Source organism: Trichechus manatus, unplaced genomic scaffold (genome assembly GCF_000243295.1).
Source record: "Trichechus manatus latirostris isolate Lorelei unplaced genomic scaffold, TriManLat1.0 scaffold00057, whole genome shotgun sequence".
NCBI lineage: Eukaryota > Metazoa > Chordata > Mammalia > Sirenia > Trichechidae > Trichechus > Trichechus manatus.
This window is the reverse complement of record NW_004443993.1, coordinates 6,440,798-6,454,078: the sequence shown is the minus strand read 5'-3', so window position 1 is coordinate 6,454,078 and position 13,281 is coordinate 6,440,798. Positions and strand designations below refer to the sequence as shown.

Sequence of the window (13,281 nt, the reverse complement as noted above, 5' to 3'; positions counted from 1 at the left end):
TGGTTGTCAGAGGGATGCTGCCCATGAAGGCTCAGAACAGGGCCTATCCACAGTGACCTCGATAAGGGCGGATGTGATCTTCACTAACGAGTGCAACGGGCCCAGCATGGTATCTGGCCCGCAGTAGATGCAAAATAACTAGAAACTGGACTTCTTACATATATTTTTTAAAGTATGTACTACATAACACTGTTACCTGCTTGTCAAGGAATTCTGGTGGCACAACAGTTAAGTGCTCAGCTGCTAACTGAAAGATTGGCAGTTTGAACCCACCCAGCAGCTCCATGGGAGAAAGACCTGGTGATCTGCTTCCATAAAGATTATAGCCAAGAAAACCCTAAGGAGCAGTTCTACTCTGTCATATGTGGTCTCTATGAGTGGAAATCAACTCGACGGCACCTAACAACGATAACCTGCTTGTCACTTGAAAACTCAGCCTTTGTTTCTGCTTCCTATGTTCCTAACAGATCCCTCAAACATGCGGAGTGTATTTTTTACCTCCACATGGCTCCTCACTCCCCTTGGGCCCCAGGCCCCTCACTTTGAGGCCTGGTTCAGAAACATCACTGACAAGGCTGAGCAAGGGCTCCCTTTATTCACTGGGGGTGGGCTTGGGAGAAACAGTGCAACTTTATAAAGTCAAGGATGCCAGGGAAGCAAGTCTGCCAGGGGCAGAAAAGCACAAGAAGCTTGCCGGAACTTTCCGGGCCCCCTGACATGCCAGCCATGGCTGCCAGCGGGGAAAGGTGCTGAGTGGACCTCGGGATGAGATCGGGGTGCCCGCTCTGTGTGAAGCTTGGGGCTGCATCCATCTGTCTCGTCATATCCAACAGTGTGCAAAAAACCTGGAAATCTAGTCACACGCGATCCCGTAAGAGGGTCTGCGTGGCGTCTTGTGGCCTAAGAAGCGTTCTGGCTGTGTGGGATTGGACGGGCATTTCCGTCCTTCTGGACGCCAAGGCATCCCCAGCTGCCTCTGCCCTCCCCGCTGCAGGACTCCACCAGCTGGGCCGTCACACGGGCGTCTCCTCGGCCACCTTCTTCAGGAGTCCAGCTGCAAGGGGGGAGTGCTGGGCACCCTCGAAGCCCTCTGCATCCCGGAGCTTCAGGCAGACTTTCTGGTTGGTCCTTCTCCATTCGGAGTACAGCTGGCAATGGTAGCGGAAGGAGACCTGCAGGACAGTGAGGAAGTAGGTGGTGAAGGCCGGGCTGGCTTGCACCCCCACGGGAGGAAAACGGGACCACAGGGCACCCGCCTTGGCCCAAACCAGGCTGGACTCATGCTTCCGGAAGCAGAGGTGGCATCAGGCTCTGCACGCACCCCTCCCTCTCTCCCTGGGCAACTCCCCATCAGCACCCGGAGTCCTGCCAAGGCGAGGTAGGGTCTGCAGCAGGGAAGCAAGGAGACCCCCTCTCTGTCTCTCTCTTTGTCCTCATCATTGTCCCAGTCCATAGGTGGAAGCGAAGGGAGACAGCCTCTCAGGAGGGATTCAAGGTCATGGGCCATACCCTTTAACCAAGCCAGCTCCCAAGAAACATTTGCACAGGTGCTCAAAGCGCTGTTCCCAATGGCAAAAAAAAAAAAAAAAAAAAAACGAAACAAACATTGGAAAGAATCCCAGGGTCTGTCAAAAGTTGGTTAAATAAATACGGTGCACCCAGACAAGGAAAGACCCAGGGAAAAGAATCCATAGTGGGGATGGGGACGGACGGACGGACGGACGGACGGACGGACGGACGGACGGACACACACACACACACACACACACACACACACACACACACACACACACACACACAGTATAGGTGCATGCGTTAACAAATAATTGTGAGGAGGGGACCCCTACATAACAGTGGTTAGACTTTGGGGGACGTTGATCCTTTGAGCCAGAGGTCTAATGCCTGCTGCAGCCAGGACAGCACCCCTGTTCTCTCTCGGTCTCTCTCATTCCTCTGCTCTTTGTCAGTCTTTTGGTCTCTCTGTTTCTCTCGATCTTTCTCTCTCGATTTCTTAATATCTCTCTGTCTCTGCTTCTCTCTCTCTCTCCCTCTCTCTCTCTCTGTCAGGTAAAGGACCTAGTTTTACCATGAGAACGGAGGCCTTTGTCCTTAGCTCCAGAGAAATAAACCTTGGAGGAACTGGGGTGCCTTGATCTGGGACTTCCAGGATTTGTGCTGACAAATGGGGGCTGGCTAGATCAGAGAAGACTCACTTAGAAGACTGATGTCAACTGGCCTCAGAAGGCATGATTTAGCCTCTCGTGCAGGACTGGCCAATAAAAGCCCTGAACACAGAGGCTCAGGGATCTTCCTGTTTGACTAAGAACATCTGCTCTGGGAGGGTAGCGCATCCCTGGGGACATGGAAGCTCCATGGTGGGAACCCTCCCAAACCTCGCCCTATGCATCCCTTTGTTCGCAACCTTTTAGGCTGTAATAAATCTGTTGTCTTAAGTGTGGCACAACCGGTTGCCTTCCAGTTGATTCTGACTCATAGCGACCCTATTGGACAGAGTAGAACTGCCCCACAGGGTTTCCAAGGAGTGGCTGATGGATTTGAACTGCCGACCTTTCGGTTAGCAGCCGAGCTCTTAACCACTGCACCACCAGGGCTCCAAGTATGGCATATTCTCCGTAAATTCTGTGAGCTGTTCCAGCGAATTATCAAACCCAAAGGGACATGTGAGCCAGCAGGTCAGAAGGTTGGGGTGGTGTGTGGACTCCCCAAGCTCGTGGCTGGCGTCTGTCTGTTTGGCAATCTGAAGAACAGTGTCCTTTTGACTTGTGGGTTCTCATCCAGTTCTGGGTGGCTAGGGTCAGAGACAGAGCATGCCGGGGGCGACTGGTGATGAGGACGGAAAACTGGGAATGTGAGGACTGGCTCCATCTCCACATTTTGGGGGCTGGATTCATGCTGATCCTTTCTGGGCATGCCCTCTTTCCCTCCCTCCCCTCCACCCTCTTGCCCCCCAACCTTGACGGACCCATGGATGGTGAGCCCTGCACTCAGGCCTGCTGCTTGGTGTTCTCTTATCCCTGTAGCAGAAGGCTCACAGCTGGCTCAGGGCTGTCCCAAGTCACCCAGAGGCCAGGGCCTTTATCAGGCTTGGAATCTGAGCCCCATGAAAACATGAGGTGAGCTCAGGGGATGGCCCTCATGCATCAGCCCCAGCTCCCACCCAGGGCTGTAAGCAGAGGCCAGCAGGGACTCGGACCCCACTTACCCCCCAGTCCCTGGCTGGGCTGCTCTGAACTGGAGACCCCAGCGGCCTGACCTGCTGCCAACGGCCACTCACCAGTGTCCAGAGGACATAGATGGTGAAAAGGGCGATGGTGAGGGCAATGAGCCCCACAGCTTCCAGCCGGCTGTGAAGCCGGAGGTGGTCCTGGGCTCCCCGCAGGCACAGCCAGCCCGAGATGGCGGCCAGCGGCGTGATGAACAGGAAGCATACCATGTCACAGCACAGTGTCCGCTTCTCCGTCCTCGGCCCCGGGTCCTTCAGCCACTGGGGGAGGGAATGGGGGGCAAAGGAGATGGGGAGAAATGCTGCTGAGGGGGCTACGTGCTCCCTCTAGCGCTGGGCTGTCTCTGCTGACACCCAGGTAGGTCACTGTGCCCTGCTTGGGGGCTCCAGAAACCACTGTTCCTTCCAAAGAGATCTGAAGGACCAGCCCCCTGCCTGGGCACCCCTCTCCCTCCTCCTCCCTCTCTCTTCCTCTCCCTCTTTTCCTCCCTTCCTCCTCCCCTCCCTCCCTCCTTTCTTTCCAATATTTACTGAGCCTACAGTGGCCAGGCATTGCTAGGTGCTGGGCATACAGTTGTGAATGGGATAGAAAGGGTCCCCGGCCTCCCAGAGCTCCCATGCTAGTTGGAGGTACAAAATGGGGTGAGTTGTCAGAGAGGGGACAGCCTTGCCAAGGAGGTGACACTTGAGGAGAATGGAATGACCAGAAGGGGCCTCATGAAGGAGGAGGGAGGTGTGTCCCAGGCCGCAGGAACAGCAAGTGCAAAGGCCTTGAGGTGGGAGTGTGCCCACCCTGGAGCATGGGGACCCAGTGGGAGGGCGTAGGGGCAGGGGCTGGATCTTTCTCTGACTGCTCTGCCAAGAGCCTGCCTCCCAGGGTGGGCCCGGGGCCCCCAGCCTCTGGACTCCCTATCTCAGCCCTGACCACTCTGGTCTCGAGCCTGACTATACCTCTCAGCCACCCCATGCCAGGCTGGAGTTCAGTGGGCATCTAGGCAGCCAGGGGTGCTCTGGGGAGCAGTGAGCTGCCTGCCATGCCTGGGAACCAGGTCTGTCTTAATCCCGACCCATCACACTCAGGCTCAAGTCTGACCCCCTCAGCAAGGCCACAAAGGCTAGGATGGCTTCTGTTGACTCATTTCTCCACTCCAGCCCTCGGGCTTCTTCAAGAGCACCAACCTCTTCCCAGCCTCAGGCCCTCTGAACACGCTGTGCCCATGGGCAGGGCTACCCCTCCCCCAGGTTCTTGGCAAGGCTGGCTCCTTCACATCCCTCAAGTCTCAGCTTGGCCTCAGCTGAGCCTCCAAGTTAAGTCACCCCTGTACTGGTCCCACTGACCCACAACATGTTTCTATCATAGCACTATTGCTCCAGGCCAACAGCTGCCTCATTTCTTTGACTGGGCTGTGTTCTCCATGAGCACCAGCTCCATCTGTCTGGTTGGCAGCTGGGTTCCCATGTCTAGCACAGGGCTAGCCAGGCATCCCCATCAGCAGGATCCACGGTCAGGGGATGTAAGGGGGTAGACTCCACCCTACAGAGAAGCTGCTTCCCCACCCCACCAGGAGCCTCCAGGGCCCCCAAAGTCTGCCTTCCTCCCCTGTGGCCACCCCAACCTCAAGCTCCCAAGGGTACCTCTGTGAGGGGCCGGGGCCGCTTCTCCACCGCAAACTCCGTGTGGCACAGCTCACAGTAGCTAGTGTTGGATGAGGAGAGCCACCTCTCCAGACAGCTCTTGTGCACGGCGCCCAGCGTGCCAGCGCAGCCACACGGAGACAACAAGCTCTCCCCATTGGCTCCCTCATGGCAGATCCGGCAGAAGGGACCATCACTGCACACAGAGACAGGACATGCGAGCAACGACTAGGCTTCCCACCCGTACCTGCTTCACTACTCGCTAGGTGACAAGCTCAGTGTTTCCCCACATCCTGACACTTGGCGAACTCTTACTCATCCTTAAAAGCCCAACTCCAAACGTCCTCTCCTTTGGGAAGGCTTCCAGACGCCCAGAGGCGGAGTGATGTGCTCCCTGCCCAGGACTCCTGTGTCACTTTTTTAGGTCCATGGTGAGCATATGTTGTACCTACCTGCCCAGCATCCACTACTCCTTTTACGGGCTCATAACACTGATTATCCTCGGCAACCATCCCACCCCCAATTCTTTGTCCTCAAAGCTAGTGACACGCCTGATGACCTCAGGCCTGGCCAATCAGAACACCACATGCCATGGTCAAGGGACCAGGCTCTGGGAAGGACATGTGATGCAATCGGACCCTCTGGGAATCAATTCCTGAAAACCTATTTTTTGTTCCCTTAAACACCAGCACTGCTATGATGTAAGCCCAGGGCTGCTGGCAGCCACCTGGTCTCCATGTGGAGTCTGTGAACGATGCCAACCCAGAGGAAAGCAGAGCCAAGAGACAGGAGAGGCAGATTCTCAAGGATATCATCGGAGGCCCTGGATCTAGCCATACCTGAAGGCAGTGCTGCCTGAGAAACCTCTGCATTCAGGGAGAAGGGCCCACTTGCCCCTCTGCCCTGGCCAGGGGGAGATAAAAGACAAAAAGTCTTCTGCAGAAAGCCCCCTCGGGAACACCTCTAGGCCCAGCCCAGTCTCGAGGCCGCCAGGTCCTCCCTTGGGCAGCTCAGGAGGCAGGGGTGTGACCTTGGGGGACCCGGAGGCCGCACAGCACATGAGTCATTGTTTTCCAGACTTTTCCACCCAGAAAGTGGACTCGAGGAAGACACAAAGGAGGGAGGCTAAGCAGGACAGCTGTTTTCCAGATAACGCCAGCTTCCCCTTGGCACCACGGAGCAGCTGTTTTCTCTCCATTTCTCATTCCTGGCTGCTTTAAAATCAAAGAGGCCCAGAACAGCTCCCTCATGTGTGCCTTCGCCTTAGCCCTGGGCTGCTGTCTGCTCCCACACTGTCACGTGGCCTGCCCTGGGGCTCCGTTCTGGTCCTACGCAGTCAGCCCACACCCTGCCCCCCACCAAAAAAAAAAAAGGGTAACAGGAAAGAAGTCCCTGCACCGGAGACCAACTCAGGGAAGCGGATGTGATGAGAACCCTGAGGAAGGGCCCCCTGAGCTTGGAGTTTGTCCTGGGGAACCCTGGGAAACTTTGGAAGAGCAAATTCAGAGAGGAGGAAGAAATCCGACTTAACACTTAGCGAGAACTTACTACGTAAACTGAAAACCAAACCAGTTGCCATCAAGTTGACTCTGACTTATAGCAACCCCATGTGCGTTAGAGTAGAACTGCGCTCCGCAGCGTTTCCATGGTTGCGACCTTTCAGAAGCAGATTGCCAGGCCCTTCTTTCAAGGTGTCTCTGGGCATGTTAACCATTTGCAACACCCAGGGGCTCCATCAAATGCTTAATTCGTTGCTGTCAAGTCGATTCTGATTCATAGTGACCCTATAGGACAGGGCAGAACTGCCCTATAGGGTTTCCAAGGCTGTAATCTTTATGGAAGCAGATTGCCACATCTTTTTCCCTCAGAGTGGCTAGTGGGTTTGAACTGCCGACCTCTCGGTTGAGAGCCAAGTGCTTAATCACTGTGCCACCAGGGCTCTTTATCAAACGCTAACTAGGCAGCAAACCCTATTCCTGGTACTGTATGGATCCCATGGCTTTGTAGTCTCAGAACTACCCAGTGAGGAAGGTGTCCCCATTTTAGAGACAGGCAGGGAAGTAACTTGTCCCAGGCCACTCCGGGGGACAGGTGTCCACCGGGGATTTGAGCCCAGGCAGGGTGAGTCCACATTTCTGACTGGTACAGACAGTTAAGCACTTGGTTACTAACCAAAAGGTTGGCTGTTTATATCCATCCAGAGGCACCTCGGAAGGAAGGCCTGGTGACCTACTTCCAAAAACTCAACCATTAGAAATCCTATGGAGCACAGTTCTACTCTGACACACACGGGGTCACCATGAGTCAGCATCAACTCCATGGCAACTGGTTTTGTTTTTTGGTTTTTAGGGTGAGTCCACAGCCTGCTCTCTTCCCTATTTTGTCACCCCTAACCAAGAATTACTTGTCAAGATTTGCCCTTCAGATTTCACATATAATCTGAAATTTTGGCTTTTCCCGAAGAAGAGAGCGAGGGCTCTGTTTCCACATGGTGATTAATGTTTGCAGCTGAGAGAGCGATCCAAGGGCCCCGCTGGGCCCCTTCCCCTGATTTATTTACCCACCTGGCCCTTCTAGATCGTTTCCAACCCCAGACTGGGAGGAAATCACTCTGCCCCTACTCACCTTGTTGTGTCCAAGGCCCGGATGACAGTCGAGAGGAGCCGGCCATCCCTTGAAGTCACCTGCGCCACGTACTGGGGTGGTCCCAGGCCCGTGGCCTCCAGGACCTTGGAGAAGGCGGGGCTGCTGGAGCAGTCACACAGGGAGCCAGGAAGGTGGCAGCAGTCGCCCGTCGTCATTGCCACAGGGAGGCCCACGTCCTCAGGGCGTGAGGCCCATGGTCCCAGGAGCCTGGGGAGAGGCTGGCGGGGAGGTTAAGGGCAAAGTTTTTGTGAGCCAGACAGATTGGGCTTCAACTCCAGCTCTCCGGACCACAGACAAGGACTTGCCTCTCTGAGCCTCAGTTGCCCACTATGTAAAATGGGGCTCCTGGGGGGCTGTGAGGATTCAGTGAGATGATGCATGCGGCAGCCTGGCGCATAGTAGGGCTCAGTTACTAGTACTCCTAACTCTCCCAAGAAAAGCCAGCCAGGGTCCTGCCTCAAAGCAGCTCCTCCCCAGCCCACAGGCCACCTTCCAACCTCAGCTTTCCAGACACAGTAAGGGCACCTGTCACTGAGCACCAGTTATATGTATATGCCAGGCCCTGTGCTTGGCGCTTCTTGGGGCCAGAGCTGCCCAGCTCTCCCACCACGTGGAGACTTTGCGGACTGGATTCCGCTGCTGTCCTGGGGCCAGGCTCAGAGCGTCTGGGCCTGCCTCTGAGTGGAGAAGAACTCAGCTAGGAACTTGGCTCAAAGACCTGAACTGTCAGTCATCTTGACCTTCTCAGAGGGCTCTGAACTCCCTGACTCAGACACCCCCGGCCACCAAGCAAGTGGCACAGGCTGGCGAGGACCGTGGTGGCCTCTGTCCCCCAGAAAGGCTGCTTGCAGCCATGCCTCGTCCCTGAGGGGAGGGCATGGGAGACAGTTGGTGTCTCAGGCAGAAATTCTGAAGTCTGCTCTGGGTGTGGAATTTCGGGATTCTGCCCCCCACCCCAGGGTCAGACCTGCAAAAAGGAACCCCAGAGAACCTCCTCCTCTATCCTAAGCCAGCCAAGGAGACTTGAAGTAGGGCTTCCCATTCCCGGGATACGTGTCACGAAAGGGACAGAGATCTATTCAGATGCCCTTTGATGTCAATACAGGTGCCCCGGAGCTGAGGCAGGTCCCTGGGTAGTGCACACGGATTGTGCTCGAATACTAATTGAAAGGTTGGTGGTTTGAACCTACCTGGCAGCACCATGGAAGAAAGGCCTGGAAATCTGCTTTTGTAAAGATTACAGCCAAGAAAACCCCATGGAGCAGTTCTATTCTGTCCCATGGTGTGGCTATGAATCGGAGTTGACTGGAGGACTGTTGGTTTGGTTTGGTTTGGAGCTAAAGCTCTCTCTCCCCAACCTGGCTAACCTCTGGGCCTCTGTCTCTAGGAGTGATGGTCCAGAGACCCCCAGCAGCCCCCAGAGTGTTTAGAAACCAAAAGCAAGGGGGCCAGTCAGTACATCCACCCCACAGTCGGCATTTACCAACCCCTGCTGGTCACAACCTGAGACCCACAGAGAGAGGGGGACCAAGCAGCATTAGCTATTGACTAATTCTTTGCACCAGGACATTCTGTGACAGATCAATGCCCTCTGACCGGCTCAGCCAGAAGTGCGCCTGGCCCAACAAGGCCTTCTGAGGCACCACACTTGGCCAGTGAAGACCAGATAAGCAAGTAAGGGCCCAAAAGCAGGAGGAGCCCACAAGTAAGGCTGCAGGCCTGAGATAAGAGCCGCAGGGCAGCGGCCAGGCCTGCCATGGCACGTACACTGCTGTCCCTCCCGAGTGCCTGGAGCCAGAACTTCGGGCTCAAGGTCAGTGGGGCAGCCACTGGGCTCTTCCAGGGAATGCTTGTAGAGGGGGGTCCATTCCTCCCACCCCTCCAAGGATCAGCTAACTTCTGCAAATATTGGGGAGTCACCCAAATATATGGGAGGATCTAACATTTATTTTAAAAAAATACCAAACCCACTGCTGTCCAGTGGATTTCAACTCATGGCAACCCTATGTGTTACAGAGAACTGCTCCATAGGGTTTTCTTGGCTGTAACCTTTATGGAAGGAGTCCTGGTGGCACAATGGTTAAGTGCTTGGCTGTTAACCAAAAGGTTGGTAGTTCAAACCCACCTAGCGGCTCCGCAGGAGAAAGACCTAGCGATCTACTCTTGGAAAGATTCCAAAACCAAACCCATTGCCGTTGAGTCAATGCCTACTCATAGCTACCCCATGTGACAGAGTAGAACTGCCCCATAAGGTTGCCAAGGCTGAAATCTTTATGGACTGCCATATCTTTCTTTCATGGGGTGGCTGGTGGGTTTGAACCCCCAACCTTTTGGTCAACACCCGAGCACTTAACCACTGCACCACCAGAGCTCTTTCCATGAAGATTACAGCCTAGAAAACCCTATGGGGCAGTTCTGCTCTGTCACATGGGGTTGCTATGAGTCAGAATCCACTCGACAGCACCTAAAAACAACAACACAATCTTTATAGAAACAGATTGTCGGGTCTTTCTTCTGCAGTACCGCCATTGGATGGGTTCAAACCGTCAACCTTTAGGTTAGCAGTTGAGCGAAAACCACTTGCACCACCCAGGGACCAAACCATTCCTTTTACTATCACAGAAAAAAAAAAAAAAAAACACACTTGGAAATCTGCTAATGCAAGACCCCACAAATCACCAAAACAATAATAGCAACTATTGCTCATTAATCAGTCTTAAAGGAAGTACAGCCAAAATGCTTCTCAGAAGCAAGAATGGCAAGACTTCATCTTGCTTACTTTGGACACGTCATCAGGAAAGACCAATTGCTAGAAAAGGACATCATGTCTGGCAAAGTAGAGGGTCACTGAAAATGAGGGAAACCCTCAATGAAATGGATTGACAGAGTGCCTGCAATGATGGGCTCAAACACAGCAACGATTGTGAGGATGGTGCAGGACCAAGCAATGTTTCTTTCTGTTATACATAAGGTTGCCATGAGTCTGAGCCGAACTGACACCAAATAACAACAACAATAACATTGTTTATTAAGTACTACTGCACGCCAGGTAGGAATCCCTGGGTGGTGCAGTCAGTTAAGCACTTGACTACTAACTGAAAAGCTGATGGTTCAAACCTACACAGAGGTGCCTCGAAAGACAAGCCCGGTAATCTACTTCTGAAAAGTCACAGCCTTGAAAACCCTATGGAGCAGTTTTATTTGGCACACGTGGGTCACCATGAATTGGAATCAACTGGTTTGGTTGGGTTTGATTTTTAGCCTGCCAGGTACTGTGCTAAGCAATCTGCATATATATTAATCATCTCACTGAACTCTACACGGTTGTTTTAAGTGTCCCCTTCAAAGGTCACTTCCCTGTAGGGGCCTCCCCCAACCATCCTGGCTAAAGTGTCACCAGGGTTCAGATTACTCCCTTCAGAGCACAGGTGACCCTCTGAAAGGCTCTTGTTTGTCTCCTTGTCAACCATGTCTGTCTTCCCGCTCTTCAGTGAGCTCTGCCAAGGGACCATATTGGACTTGGTCCCCACTGTCCCCAGCACCTAACACCTGTCTGGCACAGAGTTGCTGCATTAATTTCTCAGTTCCTACTCTGGTGCAAACTATTTGCACTCATCTACTAACCTAAAGGTTGGCAGTTCAAACCCATCCAGTGGTGTCACTGAAGACAGACTTAGTAATCTGCTTCTATAAAGATCACAGCCAAGAAAACCTTATGGAGCAGTTCTACTCTGTAACACAGGGCGTCTCCATGAGTCAGAATCAACTCGACAGCAATGGGTATGGGTACTCTGTATAAGAACAGAGTGGGAAAACCAGGTCCCTTGACCCCAGACCCTGGTCTGCCAGCCTCCATGGCAGGAATCAGAGAGGTTTAGAGGCTAGAGGTCCAAAGTTGCTGCAGAGGCCTGGGCTTGGACAAGGCCATACCCAAGGCTGGGTGTTAAGGATAGGAGCAGCTGCAAGTTGGACTCAACTCTGGGGCTGCTGGGATGGCAGAACGAGCTAACACCTTGGGCAGACTTGGCCCAGTGCCTGGGAGATGGATTTCACTGATTCTTCACAACAAACCTATGACATAAGTCTGATAATTGCCTCCATTCGACAGAGGAGGAGACTGAGGCCCAGAAAGGGGCAGCTACTTACTTCTTAACTTACACAGCTAGGAAGGGACAGTTCAGTGAGTGAGTATATATGTTAATCATCATGAGATCTGGATCCTTAAGTCCTGGCTCTGCCGCTGACGCTGTGTGAACTGGGATATGTCACTTAGCTCCTCTGGGCCTCATCCTCCTCCTTTGTCAACCTGATGGAGTCAGTGGACTTGGAAGCTCACTCTTCCTTGGCTAGGTCTGGGGGCCCACAACCTTTCCACACCTGCCCAGCCTCCTGTTCCTGAGGGCAGAGAATTGGGGGAAGAGGACTCAGAGGGCCCTAACACCCCACAGTGTGATTTCAGACAACTGCTTCACCCTCTGAGCCTCAGTTTCCTCATCTGTAAAACGGGGTCATAATGTTACCCAGCTCATAAATCAGTAAATATTAAGAAGCCAGTAAACATTAGCTCTTATTATAATTACATCATCAGCTTAAGGAACTGTTGGGAAGGCTTGATAAGAAGAAGCACAGCCAGTGCCTGGCACACAGTAAGTGCTCAATAAATGCTTTGCTGTGTACTATCCGGATGATTTCTGATTCATGGTGACCCCATGTGTTACAGAGTAGAACTGCCCTATAGAGTTTTCTAGGCTGTAATCTTTATGGGAGCAGATCACCAGGTCTTTCTCCCACGGAGCTGCTAGGTGGGTTTGAACCACTGAATTTTCGATTACGGCCGAGCACTTGTGCCATCAGCAGTCCTCAATAACTGCTATGATTTTTCAGGGTAGCTGTGGAGCCGGCAAAAAACGTTCATTCATCATCACTCACCAGCAAGGGGCTCCTGTGTGCCCTGTGGCCACAGAGAGAGTGACACCAATACCGCCTTCAGTACTTCCCTGGCCCTGCATCTGAGGCCAGGTTCTAATTCCAGCTCTCCTCTTTATTTGCTGTGTGGCCCTGGGCAAGAGACTTAACCTCTCTGAGCACCATTTCCTCATCTGTAAAACAGGGAAGATTTCTAGTACTTCCCCTCTTCTGGTTCCTAGAGGACCCTGTTGTGTTAGGTGCTGTCCAGTGGATTCCATAGGACAGAATAGAACTGCCCTATAGGATTTCCTAGCCTATAATCTTTACGGGAGCAGATCGCCAGGTCCTTCTCCCGCAGAGCCACTGGGTAGGTTCAAACCACCAACCATTCGGTTAGCAGCCAAGCGGTTAACTATTGGGCCACCAAGGCTCCTTTAGAGGGCTGAATGAGTGAATAATATAAATTCTGGCCACTCTGTCACAGTGCCTGACACATATACTTACTATTTAGCCCCTGAAGGAGAAGGCTGGGGAGAACACTGACCACTTACTGACCACCTACTGAGTGCCGGGCGCTTTACACATGCGCCAGCTCCCGGATCCTCCCGACCTCGTTTCACAGAAAGAGAAACTGAGGCTCTGCGAGGCGCCTACTGAGTGTCAAGTTTCGGGGACCTCCTGCCGCCCTCGCTACGGGAATAGCGGCCCTCGCGCCCCGGGGGAGGCCGAGGCCGAAGGTCCGAGCCCGGCCGTCCCGCGCAGGGGGCTTTGAACCCGGGCCGGCCCACAGACCGGCGTCCCCCGTCCCCCGTCCCCTCCCGCCGTCCCGGCCTACCTGATCCGCGGCC

At 53.6% G+C, this 13,281-nt stretch overlaps 1 protein-coding gene across 1 annotated transcript; it reads right to left on the bottom strand.

Annotated features, from left to right (window-relative positions):
• Window positions 1-889: 889 nt before the first annotated feature.
• MARCHF2 (membrane associated ring-CH-type finger 2) lies at window positions 890-13,275 on the bottom strand. The gene is made up of 5 exons (XM_023733233.1): window positions 13,269-13,275; window positions 7,505-7,743; window positions 4,880-5,075; window positions 3,296-3,505; window positions 890-1,172 (listed from the first exon to the last, which is right to left on the bottom strand). The coding sequence occupies exons 2-5, from the start codon at window positions 7,678-7,680 to the stop codon at window positions 1,014-1,016; spliced, it is 741 nt and encodes a 246-aa protein (XP_023589001.1). The 5' UTR covers window positions 7,681-7,743; window positions 13,269-13,275; the 3' UTR covers window positions 890-1,013.
• Between the last annotated feature and the right edge of the window lie 6 nt (window positions 13,276-13,281).